Below are 26,982 nucleotides of genomic sequence, written 5' to 3' on the forward strand. Positions count from 1 at the left end.
AGGCAGTGGACTTATGTACACAAATGCACTTCTAAAGAGATGTAGTCAGAAACTAATAATTTGGCTTAGTATTACTCTGTAACTCTACGCTGAAGAGAGCAGCACCTGAAGACAGAGACACTGACATCTAGTGTCTGCCATGCAAGTTTTAACATTTACAAACACTGCCTGGGGTAAAAAGATTACTATTACTAAATCACTCATGGGGCATTTGCAACTTGCCTGCTATATTCTTATTAACAGAAAATTTGCTAATTTGTTCAGATTTGTCCTACTCCTGCTTTCTAAACATCATGCACAACTGAAATTCTCTCAAGCAGAAGAATGAAGGTAATCTTTCTGTACGCAGCATGTACATTTGTTCTTGTAGGTTGCATTGACATAAATGAAAGCTAACTGCTTATATGAACCTATAAGTATCAGAGTTCCAGAGACTATTGTAAGCTTTTATACCCCTCACAACTACAAAATAAAACAGTATGCTGTCATGCAATACTTAAATGATCTGATATGATACAAACAGATATAAATTATATAACTTAATGCATTATTTTATCCAAAATTGTTGCATCTATTCAGCTCTGATTACAGAAGATTTATCGATCATAGCTGTACATACTCTTTAGCAACGCTTCGCTTTAACAAACTTTTACAGTGGCTACGACAAACTCATTTTGATGAGGTAGCATTTAAAAGAGCCCTGTGTGAAAACATGTTGAATAGTTTCTGGTAAAACTTCTTTGTGCTTAGGTATTGGAAGACACTGTTGAGAAAGAGGAGACTGACCTCTGTACACCTTATAATCGATGGCTGGTGAAAGAGGCAAAAGAAATGACCAAACAAATTCAGATTTGGTGAAAACCGGTCCAATTCCACTAGCCTTGAGATCAATGATACTGCAGTAACTTACTCTTCCCCCCCCTTAATTATATAAAATTGAATGCACATATATCCAAAGGCATGAATGCCAATCATCATTAACATAAAGTCTCCTTACCCCTAACTACTTCTCCAAAGTGGAAGCCAATTAGTTAAGTCTTTGGGCTTATTCACATTTATTTTCTGTGAGAAGTGCCAGGAATTGCATTTATAACTATGTTGCATTTAGCTAGAATTTATGGTATGTTTCAGGCTACAAATAAAACTGGAAGTTATATTCCATCAGTTCATTATTTAAAATAAATAAAACATAATTGAAGACTTAACTGAATTATGATAATCAAACATGAGTTGTAAAAGCATCTTTGGTTGTTTAATAACTACTTTAAGATGGTTAATAGAAAAAAGCTAGAGTTGCAACACCACATAAAGCAGCAGCCCTTCCTCAGCAATGCTACTGTTACATGTCCAAGCACTTCAAGAAAAATAATGAGGAAGTTAATCTCACTGGGAAAAACCAAGAGGCTGTATGTAATCAATCTATACATCTAGGACCCAAAAATACAAATTTTAAATTTTGGCAACAAGTAAAAAAAGCGTAAGTGTTATTTGTTTTGTTACATTTCTACATTAGGACAGATCCATGGAACTAACTTTTATAAAAATACAACATACTGCATAAGTTTTATTTAGGGATTTAATTTATATACCACAAATACTGCTCTTAATATAAGTACAATATAATACAGTTTTATTTATGTAACTGCTGGTGTTCACTTTGGATCATGAACTGAATGGCATGCTGTGCTGTCAAAACTTTAATAAAACGGCCTCTAGGTAAACTTCTCCAAAGTATAAAATCATGCAAAATCTACATCCTATATGATACAACCAGTACAATGATTGAAGCCAATAGCCTACAAACAGCCTGGACTATCTTCCGAGTTTGTTCTTGAAGTGTTCAAGAGTCAGCAATCATTTTCTTTAGGCAGAAAGGAAGAATTTCAGTTTTGTCTGCAGAACCTCATCACGACCACCGAAACCAGCATCAATGTGCACAGTTATCAGTTAACAAATCTTCATTACCTAATGCAGTTCAGAGCGCATGTTTAGTCCAAACTGACAAGTCTGGGGTTAGGAAGTTTTACGTTTTCCTCCTGTGACTACTGGTCGTGCATATTCCACGAAATCATCTATAAGAACAGGCCATGCTCCTAAAAAGAAGTCAAGCAATTCAGAAATTAATGTATAATTTTCAGCAATAAATGGATGTAGTCTTTAAATACAAAGGAGCAGAAGCTCACTGACATTTCTGGCCTAGTCTAGCTTTAACTTGCATGAGATTATAAACACATGAAAAAAAGCATCTAACTAATAAATTAGACATTTGAACCTCTTCTTGCAGCTATAGTTCTAAGTGTATTTAAAGCATAAAACCCCCACGCTGCCAAGTTTATAAACATCAGCTGATAGCAAAACCATAGCATTCCTATTAGAGCCATTCATAACTTGAGAAATATTTCTGTACACAGTCATTCCAAAACAGGGTTTGCAGGATTAGTAGCAAAGTGTAAATTGCTTCTAGATTAATAAAAAAAAAATGCCCGTATAGACATTCCTGCCATTAGAAAAATGATGTATTTCCTTGCAAGTAGCAAAAAATACAGTTTCACTGCAACTCTGATAGCATAACAGGTTCAAACAGCATGCGCTATAACATGGTGTGATAGTATCTTTACTTCTGTTTACACACTACACCAAACTAGTTCACCTTCTTATCTTTACCGTTTTGGCAACAAGTATGACACTATATTTGCAGCTAAATCTCTAAAGGTAAACAAATTAAGACAGAAGGTAGCAGCACACTCAGTTGTTCATTTACAGCAATATTTTAATTCCACTGTACCCATTTTTGAAGATATTCAAGTACTGCTTACCTTCTTCATCATAGTTGGACATATCATCTGCAATCATATTTCCAAAGTCTAACAAAAGATTCCAAGTATCTTTTGGAATTGATCTTTTATGATGTTCCTATAAAGGAGGAAAAATGGTACTGTTCAATCCAAACTATTTTCAAATTCCACACCAGTATTTTATATTGATGAATACAGAAATACATGTTTTAAGTATTTTTTTCTTCTTGTCTACATCTTTTTTTTAATTATTAAATAAAGTTCAGAGCTTCCAAAGAAAGCTACAAGGTAAACTGCAACTAAAGGAGGCAAAAAAGTGTAAGAAGTCTTTAACAGATGTATTTCTTCCACTTCTTCCATTCTGCTTTTAGGGTGTGTGTGTTCCTAACTCACTATGAAAAAGAATAAACCAAATGCACTTTATACTTCTACTTACTGGCATCCATTCCAGGTTCTGAAACTGTGCAGCCATGGGTTAGCATTCTGTCATTTCAACCCGAGTCCTTTTTTCCTTATCCCAGTTTCTCTTTCAACTTGTTGGTTATAGTTGCACCTATGCTTTTCTCACTCCCAGACTGCCTTCCGAACACGCCACCTCAGCCTCTCTTCAGCTAGCTATTTTCTCCTTCACCACAATGCACTACCTGCATCTGCTCCACTTCTGCCCAGTCTCCTTTTTCCCAGTCTGTTCTGTCCTCCACTACCATCTCCTTGACTAATTTCAGATGCGCTTTCTGCATCACCCCATTCACAAGTACTAGTTACCACCCCGGCCAGTTTGAGCAGCACTCATAAAACTTCAGTTCTAGTCAGCGTTCTCTCAGCTTTTAAATTTAACACTCCCAAGAACAGAGAGTGTGTGGGGAAGCACAATTACTAAGCAGTTGAGAGCTATAGGATCAAGTCAGGCGATTCACATCTCCCGTCATCTGTTGATACTGTTATACTACCTGAAGACAGCAGGTGATTAATAGGGAATTAAATTTCAACACCTAGTTCTGGTTTACAGTAAAAAGTTGCAACTGCATGAAAAAACTTGCTCAGTGAAGGGTTGGGTTTTTTTGTGTTTGTGGTTTTGGTTTTGTATTGTGGGGCAGGTTTTTTTTTTTTTGTTGTTTGTATTGAGAAGAATAAATCACATTTCAAAAATCTGGAACTCTATCAAAATGAGCATGTTGTCCAACACAACAGCAAACGTGCCTTCTCATTCAAGGCAAAGGTCGTATCTTGACTGCAAGAAACATGACAAGCAAACATACCTTCTGGAAAAGGTTCCTTAAAATAAGCAAAATGCAAACAATAAAAAAAACCCCAACCCCATCCTAAAGAATCCCAACCTGCTTCCTTCTGAGGTTGAATTTTTTTTAATCTAAACATTTTTTCTGAAGTAAACATACAGGTTAAATATTTGTAGCAAAGTAAGACATTTTATACCAGATCATCTAGATTATTGCTTGAAGCAGAGATCTGCCAAACCGTATGTTGTAACAAACTTGATCACATAGCCAAGTGGGAAAAAAAGTTAAAGACTTTTTCTTCAGTTACATCTATAGATCTGAATTTGGATGTGTTAAGTGTGAAACATGAAATGTCACAAGTTCTCCTGATGAAAGTGGCACATTATTCAGTGAATAATAAATATACTGTCCAAAGATTTAGAAGAAACTTCAGAAAACACTGTGAAAAATATACACTTCCCCTATTAAGCACTGGTGATTATGGGACAAAATGCAGAAAGACTTCCTAGTTCTCCTAAATTACAGATAAAAAGATAGATTGGGGAAAAAAAAAGGTAAATTATACATTATGTAACATTATATAAGGTGGATTTTTTTTTTCAAGTGCATAGAAATGCAAATTTAGAAACATGGATGAATGAATCAGGTCTTTAATAAGAGTATTTTGCAATTCCTAAAGTTTAATTTATGCATCTTTACTGTGCTGCCCACAGAATTAAAACCAGTAATAGAAAACTGTCAAGATCAGCTCACAACTATTATCTAAAAAATGAGTCAAAATAACTACTCAGGCAGAACTTCCACTTAAAAAGAGAAGTCTCTCAGGTTAAGTCAGTCATAACAGGATTGACATTTAAAAAAAGACTGGAGTTTACGCATTAATACCACAGAAGGGAGGGCATGGTAAAATACTTGATTGACAATCATCACAGCTACCTTGAGAAAAAAGACAACATAAGTTCAATCTACAATCATGACTTCCTTTCATGCAGAAGCTTTTCTTAAGTAGGAGGATGCAGTATCAAGCAAGCAGAATGCTTTATTGCTTTACTATATCTTTTTGCATTCTTCTTGATCAGAAAATTATACAGAGAAGATTTAGTTTGGCTTGATTTAAGACTATTTTATATCAGTTTCCAAAAAGGAACAAGTTTGAAGGAAGTATTCAGACATCCTGTCTTTTTCTTTATTGTAAGCACATAGCCTACAGGCCAGACAACTGTAGACTAAGACAGTCAGGAAGCAATATGGTACATACTTACCATCAAAAATTTATTCCAAAGATCTAGAAATTTAAACCTTCCTGACAAGACTAAATTCCAATATGCAATTGCCATTTCTAGATCTGCAAGAGAAAGCAACATGTAAACATTACAGCACATTATATGCAATAAAACAATACTACATTCAGTACATTATGATACAAATGAATAACATTATTCTAAAATCACTACAAAAATTATAAGGAATGTTTTCTACTCTCACTAAACCCAAAAAACTCAGGACAAGCAGTAATGGTATAAATTGCATATTGAACATCACAGTCATAAAGATTAAAATTTTTCTGTCACCATCCAACAGTGCAAGATTAAAGCTACTTTCAGTCTACAGAAACAGAACAAAGCAGTTATCACTAACTTTGCCTACAAATAAAAAAATACAAACACAACAATATTGACAGAAACCCAAGCGTTTAAGTCTGCAGGTGCCAATTCCCGTTAATTTATCACATTTTAGACACACTTGACTTTAAAGGGAATTTAAGGACACAAGGGAATTAAAAAAACATACTTGTCTGGGGCATGGTAATTCCTCAGACCCCTTACAGTAATAATTCTCTTCTTCTGGAATCATTCAACAGACCAACACCTACACCCAATACTGAAAATAGAAGTCCAAGAAAGCAGCCCTTGTTCTGCACCATGACCAGTGATGTGAAAGCAGAGTTCAGCTCATGCATGCCAACAGGAGGATGCAGCACCGCCGCACATTCAAGTGGAAAAGTAGGAGCAATATTAGATGCAGCATAAGAGTAAAAAGGATGTTTTCTTGAAGGCCTGTTTTCATCCTCAGCAACTCACAATACCTAATGCCTTCTGGGCTTGGTCCCACAGGTAACGGCACTAAATGTATGCATACTGCTGTGCAACCACAAAACAAAGCACAGCCTTTCTGAAACCACAAAAAGATTTCACGTTGTGCTTTCAGTGTAAAGTAAGTATAAACAAAATATGAAACTTAATAGCAAGTACTGTCATAGCAGGTAAGGCAGAAGCTTGACCTACACCTACAAGAAAGGAACAAGGTATTTGAAGTTGTACACACCACATTACAAACCAAAGGACACTGTCACCTGAAATCAAGTTTCAGGTCTGAAAGGGATGTTCCAGATTTTAACATAGCTAGTTCCCTGGAGTCTGTATCATAGAGGGCTGAGGCCCAGACAAAGTGCAAGATTTGCAAGATGCAGAGAAATGCAATATGCCTATACCTGGCTATAGAGACAGGGCTGCCAGTGCCTGTTCTACTACAATCAAACTGCTTTTCAGTACAGAACTTGCTTTATGCCCTAATAAACTTCTTTCAGTCCTTCCTGTCTTTGCCACCATGCTCACTTTTCACAGAAAATAAGAGAATAGTTAATAGTGTTTACTTGCTGTTTAGATATGCAGATTACTCAGATCAGTTATCCCAGATGAAAAGCAAAAGAAATGGGAAGGGAGAAACTTTAATAATCTTAAGGGTTTTTAAACTTCACTGTGAAGTGACCAGCTTTGATCCCATTCACTCAGGCTTCTTTAGGAAGACTCAACCTTTCCAAGACAATCTTGCAAATCTTATCATGTGACAACATTAAGGAGAATGATCCTGAAGAAAAAACACCTTAATAGCAGAACAGTTTTTATACTTCTGATGGAAATATTCATTGGAAAAAGGAAGATGGTACAGGTAAAGAAACAAAGATGGTTACAGATGCCACAATAAAATTAAAGGGGAAGGAAGAGGCCATACTTCCTCGTTCGTTTGGGTATGTGTAAAATTTAGTATTATATTAGGGTAAACTTGATTATTGCAAAATTGCATTTAACACAATGCATGTGAAGTACTATCTTAATTAAGTTGATACTTGAGGGATACAGTATATGTGTGTGCAAATGGATTCTCCTGCACAAAGATACAGGAATTATTTGTTATAATGTAAAACAAAATCATACCCTGCTGAGTATGCCGTTCTGTAGTGGCCGAAACTGGTCCACATGAGAGCTGCTCTCCCCATCAAGCACACTGACAGAACACCTGATCTTGGTTAAAATTAGCTCAAGAAAATAATAAAAAAAGTAAATCTTCCCCATCTGATTCCCTGCAATCACAGAAACCCACGAACTAACGCAGGAGACACTTGAACAAAAGGACTAGATGGGACTATCGCTTTTGGTAGTAGTGCCAGTTTATGCAGTCTTAAAGCTCTCAAGAAAACTAGGCCTTCAGGTGTGCTGCACCCTCAGGGGATATGGCTGACATACTGAAGATAATTCCCTACCTAGGCTGAAAAACTTAGCACCACAGGAGAGAAAAGAGAATTTTTCTGCTTTAAATGGAAAACCTAGTTACAGAGTTCCAGCTCGACATTAGGATGCTGATAGTAGTATCAGTAACAGAATGCTGTGGTGTTCATGCATCAGCTACAATTAGTGCAGCACTAAAAAGAGAAAACAAACAAAAAAAGCCTTATGCCATCCAAGTTCTGCATCCTCATAGGAAGATGTGTTTGCAAGGCATGGATTCCTTAGGCAGGCTTAGGCATACCTGTTTCAATGCTGCATAGATATGAAGGCATCACTACAAATAAAATAAAACCAGAAGTACATTACAAAAATGCTGGTTTTGTACCAAAAATATGTTTCCCACATTACAGGCTAAGTTTTATAAATGGAAAAGACAGCTGCATGAATCTCTAGAAACTCACACCTAAGCAAGGACCAGTTTACAAGAGACTTCACTGCAAACATCCATGTTCACACTCAAAACATAAAAATTGTAAGCAGTTAATGTTTAAAGAACATCATAAAAATACCAGGTCATTTACTGTAACTTACACAACAGTTTGAGATTTCCCTTCACCCCAAAATATTTGCAGTGTCAATATCTAGTGAGTATTATATATCATGCAGCCCCTTCTGTATAATGGTTTTATACTCCAAAGTTTTTACATACATTGAAAGCAAGCTTCAATACCTAGATATTCACCTTTCTGGATATCTAGTCTAGTTGTGGCTACATACTACAGAAAGCTTTATAGATGCTGTAAAACCCTAAGAACTGAGTCACCTAAAAGCGATACCAATTACCATTGCAAAATTATTAAAACTAGATTTAAAAAAATTTAAATATATATAATATCTAAATAAAACAAGTTCAAGGAGGAGGAGAAGGTTAGTATAATAATGTTCTGATTTAAAACATTTTGTTGAATTGTGTTTATTTTAGTAAATATGTTTTAGTATGTTTTAAAAGTTCTTTACATTTTTGAATTATTTAAACAATCAGCTTTCCACAAAGTGAGCTACTCACAGAAGTAAGGCATTTTGAAGTATGATTTATTCTGAAACATTAAAGCCTCATTATATAATTGTTTAACCCCCCCCCCCCCAGTTACTTCTACCTTGTGTAAACATAAAGCTTGACGTGAAAACTTGAAGTGATAACAAATTAGCACAATTAATGCAGAAGGAAAAATAAATTATCAGTTAGACAGCCTGTGTCTACTTTCAGGATTTGATCAAATGTTTATCTTGATCAAAGATAAATCAACAAAATCATATCATAAAAAAATAATCAAATGAAGTTCCTCATCCCTTTGCTATGATTTTGGACAAGGGCAATGAAGTCATTGAACACAAGTAATCAAGGAAATGAGAAGACAGAAAGATAAATCAACAGATAGCAAGGAACTGGCTGAAGAGTAGGATTTATGAGGAACATGAAATGAAGTTCATTCAGACCTGCTGTGTCGAAACAGTACACTGGGACTGCAGCACTTGTCATCCTCTGCCAAACAGAGCTCTCCAGCGCTCAGACTGCCCTACTATCAAGAGCTGTTTGTGCAGTCATGTTTGAAGCTGTGAGAATATTAAAACTAATTCACCAAAGTTACTGATACAATTTAAAAGCAAAAAAGACTAAAGGCATTACATTGGCTTCCTAATGACATTTTGAAATCTTTGAAGTTATTTATAAGACTACTTCAATAGTAGCCACCGTTGTCCTCAGAATCCCTAGATAGCATATTAACTAGGAGCTGTACATTATGATGGTAGAGTCTATCATGTTTTAGAGCTTGGAAACAAGTAATTTATTTTAAATGCATCTTTTGAGTTTAACTCATTGTCCCAATGTTGCCTTTTCTTCCTTTATTGATGTGGGATCATCTCATCAATATTGTAAAGCTTTGCTACTTCATATGTCATCTCTAGGAGAGACTCTGGGCAGCTTGTTATAAGCATCAGTGCTCACCAATAAGTTTCATTCAGAGACTACTCTCTCAAACTACATAGGCAGCTTTTTTTTTTTTTTTACTCCAAAATAGCAGGATGCATCAGCTTTACACAGTACATCTACAAAAAAAAAAAAATAAAAATCCCCCATATTAGTAAAGAATGTAACAAAGCTTGTAGGAGGAAAAAGTTAATTTTATTAGCCTTGTTAGTGAAAAAAAAAAAAAAAAGACAAAAAAAAATTTGGAAATGAAAGTTTTAGAGCCAAGAGCCCTTTGTTTGAGGCTTTCTCTCCACAGTGCTTTAACCAAAACTTACTCTACAAATGTGAAAACAAAAAGAGCAGCCCACAAACTCTCCTGTTCCTCATAATGCATAAAAAATTAATTTGGACAGGCACAAGACACAGAGACCTATTTTTTCATTCAACCACCTTGTAAAAATACATATAGCTTCTGTAAGATGCTGAACTTCAGATGTTTGCTTTTATAGTCAGTCATACAGTTTGCCCTAAAGTATCATTTGGTTGATACTGTTTAATCTCTCTCCTCTTGATTTCTCACTGGGACCCCAGGCAACTGTCACATAAAGCTTAAACAAAAGCATAAAGTTACTTTGTTTCAATAAAATTCCTGGACACCCTGCCAAAATTGGTGCCGATGTGGCAACAGTGGAAACTGTTGTCAATCTGCCTCAACAACTGGACTATCACACTACCTGTCCAACAAATATCAAATGAATACTTGCAAGATTGAGTGAGTTACTCGATTCCTTGTTTCCTCATCTGTGAATGATTTTAAGAGTCTTCTTTGGCCTCCAAATTACTAAGAACATGGACACAAAAATTAGTTTCTTTCCCAATCAGAAGGTTTTCTTCTTCTACAAACAAATAAAATCTATACAGCAAAATAACCAGAAAATATCATCAGGGTTCAGCCTAAAACCCCTTCACCAAATTGCCAAAAGTTTAGAGCAAAATAGCCCTTATCTGCAATTAGGAGCTCCCCAACAAAAAGAGAGAAGAGGGAAAACAGGTGAAGGGTATGATACAAACAGAGGAAGTGGCTGAAAACTCAGGGTCCAGCTGAGCTGGATCCATTCATCCCTGCAAAGCTGTAAGCAAAGACCTTCCCAGCACTCTACGTTAGGGGATGTATAATGCACAGCACCAGCGTTAAGTCCCTGTGGTAGACAGGGGAGAGTGGTGAAGCACAGCATGTGGATATCAGAAGAGCTCAGCGGGAATCAGGCAGGGTCTGACTGTGCTTATTAATGCTTATCTCAGCATCTGCCATGGTGAAGCAGGCTGATTCCATGCAGAAGCTTTCATGTTTATTATCTTGAGTATCAACTGTACAAAAGCAGATAAACTGCTTCTGAATGTGAGGTAGGCTTAGAAGATGATAGCTATCTAAACATCAATTTGAGTGCAGCCTAATGAACTTGACTGTAGCCAGTTTCAAAATCCTTCCGTCTCAGCAAATCTCTCCATGTACAATTGAGATAAACTACAACAGATGACTTAAAGTTGACTGGATATACACTTCCTAAGTAAGAGGCAAACACGAGTAAAGGAATCAATGAGGCATTGCTAGAATTGGCCGTTATGCCACTCTCTTGCTGCTATTGGCCTTTTTTGGTCAGATGCACCCTGCTCTATACTAAGCTTCTTTTAGATTGCTGGTATTTTCAGAAAGAAAAACATGCCCAAAAATAAAGCAAGGACCATACACACAGACCAAGGCCATTGAAACACCTAAAATAAGGCATTCACAGACCTCTTCCAAAATAAACATGAAACTCATTTATTGAACTCCCTCCTCAGCTTCTTCCATCCACTCACTTTTACAAATGGATCAATCTAATTCTTCATTGAAAGTGGAGGAAATCTTGATAACTAGTTGGGGGGTGGGGCGGGGGGAAATCCTTCCCTAAAGTCTAGGTGTCTCTTCAAAGAGTCTTGAGATACTGCTATGATGAAAGCCAAAGCTGATGTTGCTTCAATTAAAAAGAGCATATTATACTCATCTGCTCATAGAAGATGCAACCTCCTTGAAGTCCACATACCGGATGCAAAGATAGTCATTCTTCTGGTCTTGAGGTAATATTTGATTCAAGTCTGAATGCCCTCCTCATGTATCATCTCTTGCTTGATCCCAGGAAACTGGCAGAGAGAAGGAAGCACAACCTTTTGAGCCAGCAAGCAGGCGAAGGGACCACAAAGGAGTGATGAAGGACCAAATTTGCTTTTTGTTTCCATTTTGGAAGTCGAAGACCATGAAAGAATGAATTAAGTTCCTCCACGGTGCTGAAACAAACTGTGGTAAACTCCTGAGATGAGGAATCTCCTGAACATGTCTTGTCAGGGCTCAAAGGGAGACCCATCAAGAGACTCACAGTAAGTATCCAGTTACACACACACACAAAAAAAAAAAAAAGAAAAAAAGATGGAGCTAAGGTCTTGTTTTGAGCTTGAACAGTGTCCTTAGAAATCTCAACTGCTCTGTATACAACATGACAAAAGATCTACAACCCTCTTCTTCAGTGCACTTATCAACCAAGAGCTAGGATGCATAATCTCACTCAGATTGCAGTAGAAAAAGCTAAAGCTTGGGAGCACAAGGTGAGATAAACCTCTCCAAGTCTGCACCCTGCAAATCTTACAGATTTATTGTACTAAATATAGTAGTGAGAACATGAGAGAGCAGGTTAGACAGAATCATAGTTATCCATAACACTTTGTGAATGTCTCCTGACAAACCAGACCTTAAACTACACCTTTTATGTTATCTCAAAATACAGACAAAAAACCCACTCAGATGAAGTTTAATATATCAAAATATTATGCCTGCCAGGTCCAACATGCAGTCAGTGAGATGGCACTGCTGTGTTGAAATCTTGCAATCTTTTTTCCTGAATTCCGTCCACCACTTAGAGAGCAATAGTCTTAACAGTTATAAGCATCCATCTTTTTCTTAGATAATAATCAAACCTATCCCAATGTATTTGAAAGACACGTGACGGTTCGGTCCTGAGTAACATCAATCAGAACATAATTTTCTGCTTAAAGAAAATCACAGTAGATCTCATGCAACATGCTTTTCCTTCCTGCATCTCATTACTTAGATGAGCTATCACCTAGGGGGCACTGGTACTACTTTTACGTTTCCAAACAGCACGTGTCCAGACTGAAGCACACTACTTGACAATATTAAGCTAACAAAAGTAAATTTTATTTCTTTTTTTTATTTCTAACATTCAAGTTGGATAAGACTATAGAGACAGAAGTCCTGCAGATATAAAGAGAAATAAAGAATCCCTAGTACCACCACACAAACTACAGAAAAAGAGAGACTCCTATAAAAGGCAGCCCTACTTCTAGGAATGAGTATTCTGAATGAGAATTCTAGGAATGGTATATTGAACACTGTGCCTGTTTTGGGGAATGACAGAATACATGCAACTTAATTTACTGGAGAGGATTCTTCCAATCTAATTACATAAAAGCAGAATTTCTTGAATTGGTTTTGAGGGAAGCTGTAGAATAAGAAGAAATTAAAAAACAATGGAAGACAGGCTGTTCTAAAAATGAACTAAACACAAAACTGCACACACACACCTCTCTCCTCCGGGCCACTTTTCTGGAGCAAACTCTGCTGCATTGTGAAGATGACGGTGTTGGGTATCACCAAAATAATTTCTAAGAATGGCTTCTGTGCCTTCCCACTCCCACCTGTACAAATGGCGGCTGGTTTAATAAAAGGTACTATGCATCCTGCTAAAATTTCTGGAAAGAAAAATGTTTGGGATACACAGAGATTTTCTTCAATATATGCTCCAGGCAAAAGGGTTCAATGAAAACTGACAGTAATCTCAGAAACGACTTCTAGAAATTCAGTCTGAAAGTGCTGGTACCCAAAGTGAAGCTAGACATGGTGAAATTCATCTTGGTATGCCAAAGGAACCTCAGACTGCTACCTACCATCTTTAAGATTTCACAGAGATTAAAAGGAGGTTCTAAAAGAACCTCAGTGGTTTTCTGCCAAATTGGGAGAAAATAACTCATCCATGGGGGTCAGTCCTGTATCTAACATCATCTATGACTCAACTAACTCAGCTGATACAACAAAGAAAACCTGTATTAAATCTGCAACTTATACAAAACCTACAAAAAGTATAGCATGGTAGAGGACAGGATTAGAATTCAAAATTATTTGGACAAGCTGAAAAACCACTTGGAAGTAAGAAAGATTTCATTAAAGAGAAGTACAAAGTCTATAGCTAGTGGGAATAATCAACTGCAGAAATGCAAGATCAGAATTAAGTGGGTGCATTGCAGTTCTGCAGAAACCCGATAATATAATAGGTCACAAACCGCAGACAGTGCCAGTGTTATAAACATAATCAAACTCAAAAATGGGATGTAAAAAACCCCAAAAATATTTAAGGTGCATGGAAGATACCTAGGCCTGTTGGGTACTACAAGACATGAGAAAGTTAGATCAATTGGACTGCAAGGGAAAAGAGAGTTGGAAGATATAATTCCATCATTACAGATTTGGAAGATAAAATTTTTCAGGGTAGTCTGTTTTACTCAGTCTAGATACTATGGGAAGATGCAGACACACTTGCCAAACATAGAAAAAGTTGTTACTAACTCTAAGGAAACGTATTCTGCATATTTACCCTGGATGGTTAAGTACTGAAATGGAGAATTCAGGAACAAAGATTTAAGGTATATGCTAGAAAAAGAAAAAAAAAATAAATCTAACAATAGGTTTGAACAAGTGTGGGCATAGACATGAGACCTGCCATCAGAAATTCAAGATGATATTATTATATGAAGGCAGCGGCACTCAAACTTTCAGCCAGAGGACCAGTGCCAATCAGAACTCAAATCTTGCTGATAACTATTGAAACTGAAAAGGCAAGTTAGTATATATTGCTAGCATACCACTGAACATTTGGTTAGAAAAACATCTGCCAGGAATGGTTTTGGTAGATGTCTATCCTGTCTGGCACAAGGCAATACACTATACAAGTTTTTCTCTATCTTTTAAATGTAAAGACCACCTGGAATCCATGAATCACTATTTCCTGATGTTCTTCAAGGGAGATGGGGCAAAAAATAAAGTAATAACTGCTGCTTATCACTTCTTAAAACAGCAGAAATTTTAAAAAAGTAATCTGAAACATATTAAAATACTGAGAGAGCAATGAACATGACTCATAACCAAAGCATCGCTGTTTCAACATTTTAGAGGTATTTCAGCAATTTCTTATAGTTTCAATATGTTAAGATAATAAACGTGAAAAATAATTGCAGAAATGAGTCTTCTATGCCTAGCAGACATTTTTCTGGTGAGCTCTATTCTCAAGAGTTATTTCTGTTAAAAAAACCCACATGTGTTAGCACTTAGCCTGAAGGATCCAACAGAAGGACCATTTTAATTATGTCTTTTTTTATAAAAAAGTTTTTATTAACAATCTGCTAAGAATAAGAATTTCCCATGTGTTACTGGCACTATGTCAAATTTACTTAGTTTTCAAACAGGCGTATTCATAGATCATGTGTATACCTGAGAATCAAGCAATATTCTTTTAGCCTACAGACGACTCCCCTAAAGCAATGAATGCAACAGCTACCAGACTTGGTGATTTCAGCTCCAAGTGTAATAAGAGGAAGCACTGGATACTTCACCCCCCAGAAAAATCACATGAAAATGTTCTGTAATTGAATGTTCGGAAAGAATTCCTTTGATTATTTCCACTTCATTAATTAAAAGCATTCACTTTTATTCCTACTTGACATAAACTTACTGACCTCTTAGTCTTCAAGTCATAATTCAAATGTGAACATATGGGAATGAGCAAGCAAGCACTATCATGGGAGCACATCACCAGAAACATTTTACGGCAAGCACATAGGGCAGCAGCTTCGCAGCATCCTACACTTAGGCAGCACTGCGGGGTCATCTAACACACATGTGGGGAAGAAGGGGAGGTCAACACCTGACAACGACCTAGACAAGAGATTTATACAAGCTTATTTGGTAACAAATCTAATTATACGTTCTCTTTAACTATCTGGACTAAATTCATAAAAGCATCCTAAGCCAAGGCTCCAAACTTAGTGATAGAGAAACAAAACTTCGTACACAGATGAGAGAAAACTCCCACATCTCCTTGACAATAGGGCACACAATCATTGGTACACAAATACCAAACACCTCTGGAGAGAGGGAGGGAAGATGGACAGTTTCTCATCCTAAAAGAAAATACATAGTGTATACAGAGTAAAAGATGCAAAATAAAAAAGCACCTAGGTCCATATTAAATGTAGCTGAAGCAACTAGAATTCTCAGCTCATACTGACACTCTTGTAAGATAACTAATTTTTTTTCCTTGCTGAACACTTTTTTGCTGAAAGAGAACAGACGTAGCTCTTAGAATACTATCACAGCAGGAAGCAGTACATTGTACATGGCAACCTGTAAACTTATTAACTCCATCTCCTTGCTCCACTGAATATAATGGCATTTGCTGAAAAGATTTCAAATCCAAACCTATACAGTGTTAATTTTTATTTGGATATGCTATCACTGACCTTGGTCACTCCACAATGTCCTATTAGTCAACATGCTTGCTCAACATTCTCTTTCTACTTGACCTATAGCGACCCAAGTTCACATCAGACAGAGATATGGTGTATCTCCACTGAAATGAAACCAGTGGCACCTGCTTATATTTAATATTTGGAATCACTTTAGAAAAAACAGTCGGACAAAACAGTATCACCAAAATACTGCCATGCAAGAACTAAGCACTATTTGGAATTAAGAAACAGTATTACAAGAATTATTAAAATTCCTGAAAACTGAGATCACCAACAGTTCCAATCAATACTTTCTATAGTTTATTTTAAGCTTTACTTTCATTTTTGCACTTCTTTCTTTCTCCTGCTAATACTTCAGCTCTTAGCGCAAGAAGGCACTTAGGTGTTCTATTGCCAAAAAGTACCATTTGTACACAACAAAGACAGACTTACAAACGAAAGGGACTCCATGCCAAATAAACAGAAGTAATGGAAACCAAGTAAGTTTCCTTTTTCCTCCTCATGTCAAATAAACAGTACATTCACTTCCACGATCTGGGTTGGGCTGCCTTCCCTCCTCCTCCTCTTTGTACAGGCTTAGGTGAAAAACTTCTGAGACATATTTCCCAAGTACGTGAGTTTCATATTGGAACTGATCCAATTAAAACAGGAAGCCATTTGTGACATTACTTTAGGTACCTCAAATTCCAGCTTCAGCTGTAACTGACTTACCTTTTCCACAATATGAAAGTACTAGGCTTTTTAATGAAGAGCGGCAAGAAACTGAACAACTAGCTAAGGGACCTGAATTCCAACCACCCTCACAGAACCACTACAAGACACTTTCATTTTTGCATCTGGAAAGGTGACATGTGACCCATGAAAGAGTGACACACAGAACGAAGAATGAAATTGCTGCAAAATATAAGGAAAAATGGTAACTGGCTAAGAGCTACCCACAGCTTAAAAAAGAAAAGAAAAAACCAGACACCAGGAAAGACAAGAGATACTATTCAAAGGAATTCCAAAGAAAAAAATGTGGAACAGACGCCTCTGGTTGGGGAGGTCTAAATCAACATTCTGCTCCCTCATCTCACTACTCTTCTAACAATTTTCGAGAAAAAGTGTTTATTAACAAGCTTGCCAAGTAACGCAGACACAGAGTTAAAGTGGCTATGCTAACACCCCCCCCCTTTCCTCTCACTCACAGCACAAAGAACTGGTACGGTGCTATTTGACATAAAAAACAGTTTAATTCCTCCCTACACAGTGTCTTTTGAAAGTGAACATTCAAAAAATTTGAAAGGATATCAGATTTCATCTTACAGATTTTTTCATCTATTCACAAACTATAGATAATTTTGATTTGAAGAGAAGAAAACATTGGAATTTAAATAATACATGCATTTTACTTCAGCAATACAAAACATGGGTTGGGATAAATCTCAGACTTCATAAAGAAAAATAATGTTATACTGTATAAACTGTATGCCTATTTCTAGTCATTATATTTGAACCAAGTCCATAATATTCTTTTTATAAGCTTTACATAAAAACTGTAAGCTAAAACTAAAAATTCTTGTAACAGTAACTTTTGCACAGAGTTTTCTCCCTCTTTTTAAGCCAATATGGACATCTTGTTTCAGTTGTTCTGAACAAAATGGAAAACACAAGGAGCTCACTAGCTCAGTCTTTAAAAAAAAAAAAAAAAATTATGACAGGTCTCTAAGAACTGCAGGAACTTCCCTTGACAAGATGAGAAAGAATGTCAATACTACAGAAACCCCCATTAAATTATCTGTACCAAGGGTACATTAAAGAAGAGATTAATTTAAAGATAGGAAAAAGGAGAAGTCAGTGAAAAATCAATAATGAATTTACTATAAAATCACCAATGAGAAAACTGTATTATTGGAAGTATTGGGAATTGACTTCACTGTCTGTAGATGATTCCTCGATTTTTTTCTACTTACCTAGACCTTTTTGTCCAGGGTTTTTAGCAAAGTTAAAAGTAAACTGATAAAAATCTTTAAACTTTGTTGGATCTTTTAGCTCTTGTTCCAGTCTTGGCAATAGAGCTTTTAGTTTTTCTGTGGTGTCACACCTGTTCAAAAGAGGTTACGTTATTTGTAAATATTTGACATTTTTTTCTCCCCCCCCTTAACTTCTAGTTTCAGAGCAAAATAAAACAGCAGTTAAGAAAAAAATAGAGTTTAAGTATACATATAGGGTATAAGATAAAAATAGAGTAATATTAAAAATGTAAACACTCATATGCCTTTACTAAACTGTTTTAAGTGGAACATTATATACAGGCATTCATTAAGTACACAACCCAAACAGGATTCAGTGGTTTAACTTTTCTCAGACTCTTCACAAGTTTATGAACTCAAACAACACTTGTTATTCTGTTCTTAAAGGCATACAGACCTCACTGACATCTGCTATCCTTTCCCCTTTTATAGCTCTTGTAACACAAGGTTGTGAGATTTTGCTTTAATCTAGATAGACCTTATTCCCTGCTCTACCTAAAAGAGCTACATACTACATTTACAGTTAGATTAGAGTTCCCAGCAAAATGAACTATTATTTGCAGTCATCCTCTCCCCACCATAGGACACTTGCAGATAAAAAAAGGAAAAGGGAAAAAAAAAAAAAAAAAGAGCTTTTGACAATAGCTTGAAGGCTGGCAAACTGCTTAACAGCCTGGCACAGGTAAGCTAAGATAGAATACATTACTGAGATTCTAACAGAAACACATTCCTTAGTAACACAAGACAGAAGCATTTCCAGTGAAAGCACCTGAGCTGACAATATGTAGTTTTAAAAGAAAGGGTTTCCTCCATAACAAGGAATAAAATGAATATTCAAGGTTTATAGGACATTACCAATACTTTGATTTGTACCTAGAAACTCAAAGCAAAGGAAGCAGGTTTCAAAGAAGCAGCTATCACAAATAACTGGCATTTAAAAGTTCTCAGTAGCTAAACATTTGTAGTTATTCTAAAGATTCAAGAGTAATTTTATTAAAGGATGGCTAACTATTGCAGAATCCATAAAAAAAAATGCAGATACAGTTTTAACTGTCTTGCATGGTACAGATAAAAATAAGTACCTTTCTGGCTTCCAGCAGTACCTGGTGGAGAAAAAGATAACGAATTCTGCCAACAGTCTTCACCTGACAACTTCATGGGGGCTCGATCTAGTTAACAATAGGGACATATATCATACCTTCCCATAGGTTTCTTAAAGGTGCTATATGAACTAAGCCTCAGGGAATTCTTTTCATTCACATCTTCACCTATCTTCAATGCTAAAAACTGCAGACACTACACCTTCAGTATGTAACAAAACCATTGCAAATTCTCAATAGGCACTATACCATGGCAAGCAGATACGATCGGATCATGCTCTCAAGAACACTATAACGCATGCTGAACAGAAGGAGATAAAAATCACAGACCTCAGTGGAACTGTATGAGAGACAGTCATAAGGACATAGGAGCAATGGGAAAATAAAGTTACAAAACAAAATCCAAGCCAAAAGACACAGGTGGTTTAGCAAAACCTTTTTAATCAGCTATATCAAATAATGCTGGCAGCCTTTAATGTAGCAGCATGAGCACTTGATTGCTGTCCATGGCTAGAAAATTGTAATTATTCTTAGAATTTCTATCCAAAGGGACAAAACAAAGCACTGGACTTCAGGTGATACCAAAAGTTATTTCATCACAATTTCTGAACACCCTTACCTAAACAGGAAAGCTTCGAAAGAAGTCAGTAACTGATGAGATCATTAACAATAATACTGCTAGGATCTCATCTCAAACCGCCACATTTGCTAGATGCTAGTCTGTTGTAGAACAGTGTTGGTAACGCACCATTCTAAGATCAAATGAAATTATTTAGCTACAAAAATTATGCACAAGTAATAAACTGTAATTCTCCACCTTTCTATTACAATCTGTTTAAAAAAATAATCATTTTGACACCTCTATGTACTAGAAATACTGCACCTCTTCCAAGGAAAAGTTATACACAAAATATTATTTTATGGTGATAAATGCTTGACTTTATTGCTAAACAGAGGCAACACCATTTAACCTCAAAGTCTATTAGCCAGAACAGTTCCATAATCAAGAAAAAAAAAAAATTATCAATTACATCACAGTCAAACTAAACAACCTTTTCTATTACCAATACCCTCACTTTTATTTCAGTTTTTCATAAGATATTCTGTACAAATGGAGTATCCAGTATACAAGGCATAAGAGAAAATTGTGGTCTGTAAAACTCGTAAAAAGAAAAAAAGTCCTATTTGGTGGTGGTAAGGTAAAGGGAAAGAATTGAAGGTTCTTTTCTGCTTTCCTGTTTCTTTTCTTTGTCAACACTAACGGAATTTCTTTTTTATTCATGCATCTCCAGTGACTTTCAGCTTTTAACGACCCACAGTCCAACTCAAAATCTTAACACAACCATGTGTATGTTTACTGTGAATCACATAGAATCAGCATATCCACTGCCTTCCTTGCTGTACAGGTAAGAATTATTTTGCTTCACCCTTTTGCAGTCATTGTTAAGGTTTTGCAGTAAAGCAGCAAATGAATGAAGATGAGACACTACAGGCATTTAGCACTTATTATGCTTGGCACCCACCTTACCAGCTTTTTGAAGCTTCACACTTGATTCAATTAAAAATGCTTTCAACAGAAACCGAGCTCAGGTCTTACATTATGAACTATGCAGAAATGAATACTTACCCCAATTCTGTCATGCCATCTACAAATTCCTTTTTACTGAATTCACATTGAGTAGCTGCCCTGAACTTCCATGCTACAACCAGAACACTGATACTGGCTGGGTCTAGGCTTAAATCATCACAGAACTGTTGAATCCCATCAATGCCAATTTTATTTTCATCTTGTGGGTCTGCAGTTCAAAATACAAAGAAGAGAATTGTAATTATTCACAAAAATATTTACAAATAATCATCCACATAGCTTTTATGTACTTCACAAATGTTTTCACTTGAAATCTAGTTAACATCAGTCTTGAAGAGTAGCTGCGAATAGATTAAGTATTCTGCAGACTCTCCTAGAAATTGGTTTGCAACTCCTTCCTAAATTCATAGCTAACAAATGAAATAGTTTTGTCTTCTTTCCACAATGCTCTATAAAAGATCTGAATTAACTGAGGAAATGCCTGACTACAGCTAAAAGCAGTAAGGCTGATAAACACATCAAAATGTACAACATACTTATTGGTTAGCATGTATTAAACTTTAAAAGAAAAAAGAAAATAAAAATAAACCCAAACCCAACAAAAATACATCTATCAAGTGAGCTCACAGATTTTTTTTTCCTCATAGGTATATAAGAGAATCCACTAACTGTTTAAAGACTACACTAAGTCAAATACTTTTTGGTTTTTAAATTCTAAGTCAGGAAAATCGCCAAAATATTGCTTAAATAATGCCTTAGCATTACAGGGTCTTAAGCTAAAGAATACATCATAGGAAATACTACATTTCACTAGAACTAAGTAATACCTTTTTCGAATGTCAGAGCCACACCTGGTAAATAACTTCCTCAGGGTGGATGTCACTAACAATTCTGCAACTGTAACAATTCTCTCTCAAAACCCCCCACAAACAAATAAAACAACCCCCCCTCTGCACGTAAACTTAAATTATTGGGGGAGAAAACAAGCTAACAAAATCATACCATTAGTTTTCAAAGCTTGACAGTTTACAAACTACAAAACTGTCTTTTCCAGCTTTTGATAGGAAGACATTTCAGTATTGTAAGTTGACTATGTAGAAAAGTGTCCCTCCAGTAAATCTAAGACTAACTCCTTCAGCTGGTTAAGATTCTCAGCCATGCTATTTTTAATTCCTTATGCAATGAGTTGATAAAAAAAAAAAAATAATCAATCAACTCTAAAGAAAACTTTATTTTTTGGGGGTCTTAAGACTCATTGTCTTCTGCTTTTCCAGCCAATACTACAGTGGAAGAAATGTTAAAATGCAGAGAGGAAGTTAATTTAGCAAATAAAGACTTATACCCATTAAAGAATTACAGTCATGGTATAATTTAGGGACCTTTGAGCAGGAATAACAAACATCTATCCCACTATGTGCCTGATCTAGTTCCAAGACATGTAAAATACATTTCTTGTATATTTGGGAAGTAATTGAAGAATCAAAGGCAAAAACCATGCTGGTGTTGAAACCAGTGGAAAAATTCGGATTGACTTCAACAAGGACTGTTTCATCCTTATCATGTTTCACATCATCCAGGTAACCAGGAACAAAGACAAAATTGGTTTTTTGACAGAGTTGCTGGATAAACAACCAAGAAAACTAACAAAAGGACAGCACAGAAAATGAAAGATCTCTCATCTCAGATTTCAAATACAGGGCAACGTATGGAACATTCTGTAGGCCCTGTAGGACAAATGAATACCTTGTTCTTGTGTGGCCAATGACTCAGGTTTAAGTGACATATTTAAAAAGGAAAGATGCTTAACCAAAACTTTTACAGTTTTTTTCTGACATCTTGTGAAGGGTTTGTTCAAGTTTACAGCTTTACTTAAGTATTAAGGGTGCTAGAACTGCAAAGGTGTGCTGCTAACCAAAACACAGACATAAAACTGACTAAACTTCCTTTCACAAAAGCCAAGCCATGCAGCTTGCCACTGCTATAAACTTATGAATAATAAATAACATTCGTGATTTTTTCCATTTTAGATATCCTTAGCAGCATTTACAAATTGTATATAATTTTGACTGAGCAATCTCCAAGACTGACATGCAAGGCAAGATGTAGATATACGTTTCATATCTATGTACATCTCTCTCTCTCCCCTCCCCCACCGCCCCAAACAAATTTTAAAAGCGCTTGTCTTTTTTTTTTTTCTTTTTCCACAAAGGAAATGCTATAGTGTTGATGGCTCTTTGTCCCTACACAACTCATTACCACATAATAATGAAATATTAAGGAATGTCTATTCTTAAAATAGAACCCATTAGGTAAAGAGTAACAATACAATAAAGAGGTGGAAACAATATCATGAAGACAGCTTAAAGTGTATACAGGGCATGCCATATACTGCAATTCAAAAAGTACACAAAATCATAGTTGAGGAATTGTTAACAGTTCATTTTTTAAAACACGAGGTGCATGGATCTCAGCAGGGGCTGGTAATGGTTCCAGCCCACACTGCTCTAACATGTAATGAACAATGCACACATTCATGTCAGATGGCCACATTTCAGAAAGCACTTCTACCTGGATCTTGTACATTCTTATATTTACATGGCTATCTTTTCCTTTTATTTTTTTCCTGTTCTTGTTAACAACACTGTAAAAAAAAAAATGGAAAAGAAACAACTCTGCCTTTAATCCACTTCTCTGTGGCTTCCCCTCCAAGCCTTTCTGAACAGACACATCACTTTTGCTGTAATATGCCAGCACAAAGAAATAAGGGTAGAGTTTCTATGACTAGTTTTTGAGATTTCTTATTTGACTGTTTTGTCAGACTCCTAGCTGTAACATTATCTGAAACATTTTTTATTTTGATGTATAGAACTGCTACTATCTTTGAACAAAACTAACTCCCTCAAATATTAGTATAATTAGTATTATTTTGCTACACAAAGTACACTGTACATATATTTAACAGCAGCCACTGGCAAAAAATTAAGTTGCATAATAAGCTTTACTCTCCAACATATGCAGCTGACACTACTTCCTCATTATAGATTTAATTTCCTACTGCGAATTTACTTTAAGCTCTACAGGAATATCTACAGAAGTTGTGTACTGAACAATAAGAGCATTTAAAAGCTTTTTCATTCTTATCTCACTACCACAAAGTGAGAATCAAAAGCTAGCAATTTCTCCTTAGAAATCCTTAAGGATGGCAGAAGGAAAAACAGAAATTACACCCAAATGAAATAATTAGAACAAATACCCAAACCCCACAACTAAAAAAAAAGCCTTACCTTTGTATCGATTATACAATTGTTCTAATTTCTTCCTGTCTACTGAATTTTTCATGGATTCTTTGTAGTACAAGTCTGGATTCTGGAAGTAGTTGTCTGTTGCCACTTCTAGTTTCCACTCATTCTGCATTAAGCAGTATATAGCAGTCCTTTCACCAGCCTGGGTAAATGCCATAAACTGGCGGACCTTGTCCTTCTGAGACGATTTAAGCTTATGCTTTGGGATGCAAAAGAAGCAGGAAAGCCAATGAAGCTAATCCAGAAGTTTGTTTCAGCATTCTACTACTAATGCCTATCTTTAAATGGTTTTAGTTTTCTTGTTGATGACAACTTTCACTTCAGAATTACAGGAAGACAAAGCCTTGTTCTTCTGCAGTTAAAAACACAGCATTTTCTTCTGAAAATTGAAATAACAGCATCTATATATACATTTTTAGCAGCACATATTCTAGCAGTATTAAACTTGTATTTCTGCTTTATTGCTCACATATGCATGTTTTTCTGTTCTGCAACAGCAGTAAACAAGTTCCATCCCATAACAATATGGTTATCTTCCGAAAAATATGCCTAGTGGTTATACAAACAAGAAATGAAGAAGGCACAACTTAGAGATTCTGCGCAAGTCCTTCATACATGGAGGAAAACTGCTCAAGAGTTCTCCTAATATTTTCCTAGCAACAACGAACAATGTGAAATTTAATCATTTTAAGTGATCAGCTGAAAAAGGCAGAAGCGTTTCTCACATTTTTACGTTAGAAACCACTGCCAACAGAAGACAGGAGACAAAAAGAAAATAGGCAAAGTGGACATGTCGGAGATTTGCTGAATGTTAGAACAAGACTATGAAGTTGCTATAAATGAGATCCAGAACTTTAACTCTGAAAACGATGTTTATACTATTAATATGTTAAACAAAACTGCCTATTAAAGTGGTACACAGGAACCAACGTTTCTCTTAATGGCAGCGACCGTATTGACACATCCCTAAACTTCTGCAACACCCAAGAGGTAGGTAGGAACAGGGATTCTATAGGGAGCAAATTTGCTATTAACATAATTCAACATTATTCTTTACATGAAGTTGGAAGAAGGAAATAGCTTAAATCAGACTCTGGGTTTAATGATATTCTGATCCTTTCCAAAGTTGTTAAACCATACTTAACATGTTCCAGGCCAACAATTAAGCTGAGAAATTTGCCTAAGTTCATCACTACTGCTTAAGTCATCAGGTATAACAGAAAACGTACTAGTCACTTGAATATCAGGGAAAAACTGAATCTTGATTCAGTGAGCAGTAAACATAGGACCATCTTTCAGTTTACATGTTATCTCTTGTACACATATGGGCGGTGACATCTTGACTACAGATGGTCCTGAGACAAGAAACACATCATGTAAACATGATAAGGACTGTGGCCTTTCCTACAAGATTTTTCAATTTTATGTCAGAAGAAACATGCAAAGTTTCTTTTTATACAAGAAGCAGCACGTAAAACGGGAAAAGAGCTGAAAAAATAACTACATCGTATTTTGGCAAGAAAAAACTCAATAATCCTTTGCAAGCTCTGCGTAACCTCCTCCTCCTCCCTGCCCCCCCCCCCGCCCCCCCAATTTTCATTAAAGCCTAACTACAACAGTCTCTGCGCTAAGATCTTCCTCCGTTCCATAAACTTCGTTTGAACAACAAACTTAGCGACGACCACTTTGAAACAGAGGTCTCGGACAACAATTCCCAAGTAAACCCCGCGTCCTCTTACGAGACTGCTTCCCACCGGGCATTTCTTAGGGATCTTTTCTAGGTTCAGAATGAAACGCCAAGTTATCTGAAGGCATGGGAGATAAGAAGCACGCTCGGCTGCCCGATCTGCTGCTCTGCCACGTCGTACGGCTGGTGCTCAGCGCCCTGCAGACAGCGGTACCTACACCACGGGGCGCAGGGGGTTCCAGCGTGCCCTCTACCCCGGGACCCCCAGCGAGCACCCAGGCACCAGGAAGCCACATCTGAGAAGCCCCCGCAAGCCGGGGAGCTGCCCCACACCGCAAACCCGGCGGGGGAGCCGATGCTGGGGCAGCGCGGGCGGCGGCGGCAGCCGCCCTACGAACCCCGCACGGGGCAGCGCGCCCGCTCCTGCCGCCCCCCGCCCCGGGACGGGGCCGCGCACCGCGCCTCTCCCGCCGCTGCACCTGCCGCCTCCGGGGCTGGGGGGCCCGGCCGGTGCCGGAGCCCGGGACGCGGCGCGGCGGGGACCTGCCCCGCGAGCCCCAAGCCCAAAAAAGGGAAAGGCACGCGCCGCGCCGGCGGCCGGCGCTCGAAATACCCGCGGCGGCGCCCGCCCCGCCCGGCCCGGCCCCCTCCCCCCGCTCCCGGTGACCTTCCCCGCTCCCGGCACCGGCGGAGGGGCGGCGGGAGGGTGACCCCGCACGGTGCGCGCACCCTCCCGCGCGCCGCTCAGCCCCCCCTCGCCCCCGGCCCGCGCGGACCCCGCCGCCCTGTGTGTCCCCCCCGCCCCGAGTAGGGGAGCGGGACCCGGCGCCGAGGGAGGGGAGGGGAGCGGCGGGGGCGCTCAGCCCGCAGGGCCGGGCGGCTGGGGCTCGTCCCTTCACCCAGCCCCACAGTTTCCCTACCCCCCACCCCAACAACCTACCATTTTATCACAGGCGCTTTGACCAACTTCGCTGCCCGGCGCCGCCTCCCGCGCAGGCGCGCACCGGCCCGCCCTCGCCGCCTATCGCCGGCCGCGCCGCGGGGACCCGGCGCAAAGGCGGAGCGCGGGGACGAGCCACCCGCCCGCCCGCGGGGCCGGTGGAGCCCGCGGCCCTCCCTGCACCGCTGCCCGCGGGGGGAGGCGGCGGC

At 37.7% G+C, this 26,982-nt stretch overlaps 1 protein-coding gene across 9 annotated transcripts; it reads right to left on the reverse strand.

The window, feature by feature from the left end:
• Positions 1-1,607: 1,607 nt before the first annotated feature.
• Positions 1,608-26,913, reverse strand: DCUN1D2 (defective in cullin neddylation 1 domain containing 2). 9 transcript variants are annotated; one of them, XM_055702585.1, is made up of 8 exons: positions 26,774-26,913; positions 24,129-24,525; positions 20,884-21,052; positions 18,097-18,227; positions 13,148-13,315; positions 5,296-5,378; positions 2,817-2,913; positions 1,608-2,093 (listed from the first exon to the last, which is right to left on the reverse strand). In XM_055702585.1, exons 2-8 carry the CDS (start codon positions 24,301-24,303, stop codon positions 2,014-2,016), a joined length of 903 nt encoding a protein of 300 aa, XP_055558560.1. In that variant the 5' UTR covers positions 24,304-24,525; positions 26,774-26,913; the 3' UTR covers positions 1,608-2,013. The 9 variants fall into 9 exon arrangements, 5 of the variants coding, with proteins under 5 accessions (XP_055558560.1, XP_055558562.1, XP_055558559.1 ...); XM_055702587.1 differs by having other exon boundaries at positions 13,148-13,261; positions 24,129-24,345; positions 26,774-26,911; XM_055702584.1 differs by having other exon boundaries at positions 24,129-24,345; positions 26,774-26,911.
• Between the last annotated feature and the right edge of the window lie 69 nt (positions 26,914-26,982).

The sequence above is a fragment of the Falco cherrug genome, chromosome 2 (genome assembly GCF_023634085.1).
Source record: "Falco cherrug isolate bFalChe1 chromosome 2, bFalChe1.pri, whole genome shotgun sequence".
In the NCBI taxonomy this organism is placed as follows: Eukaryota; Metazoa; Chordata; class Aves; order Falconiformes; family Falconidae; genus Falco; species Falco cherrug.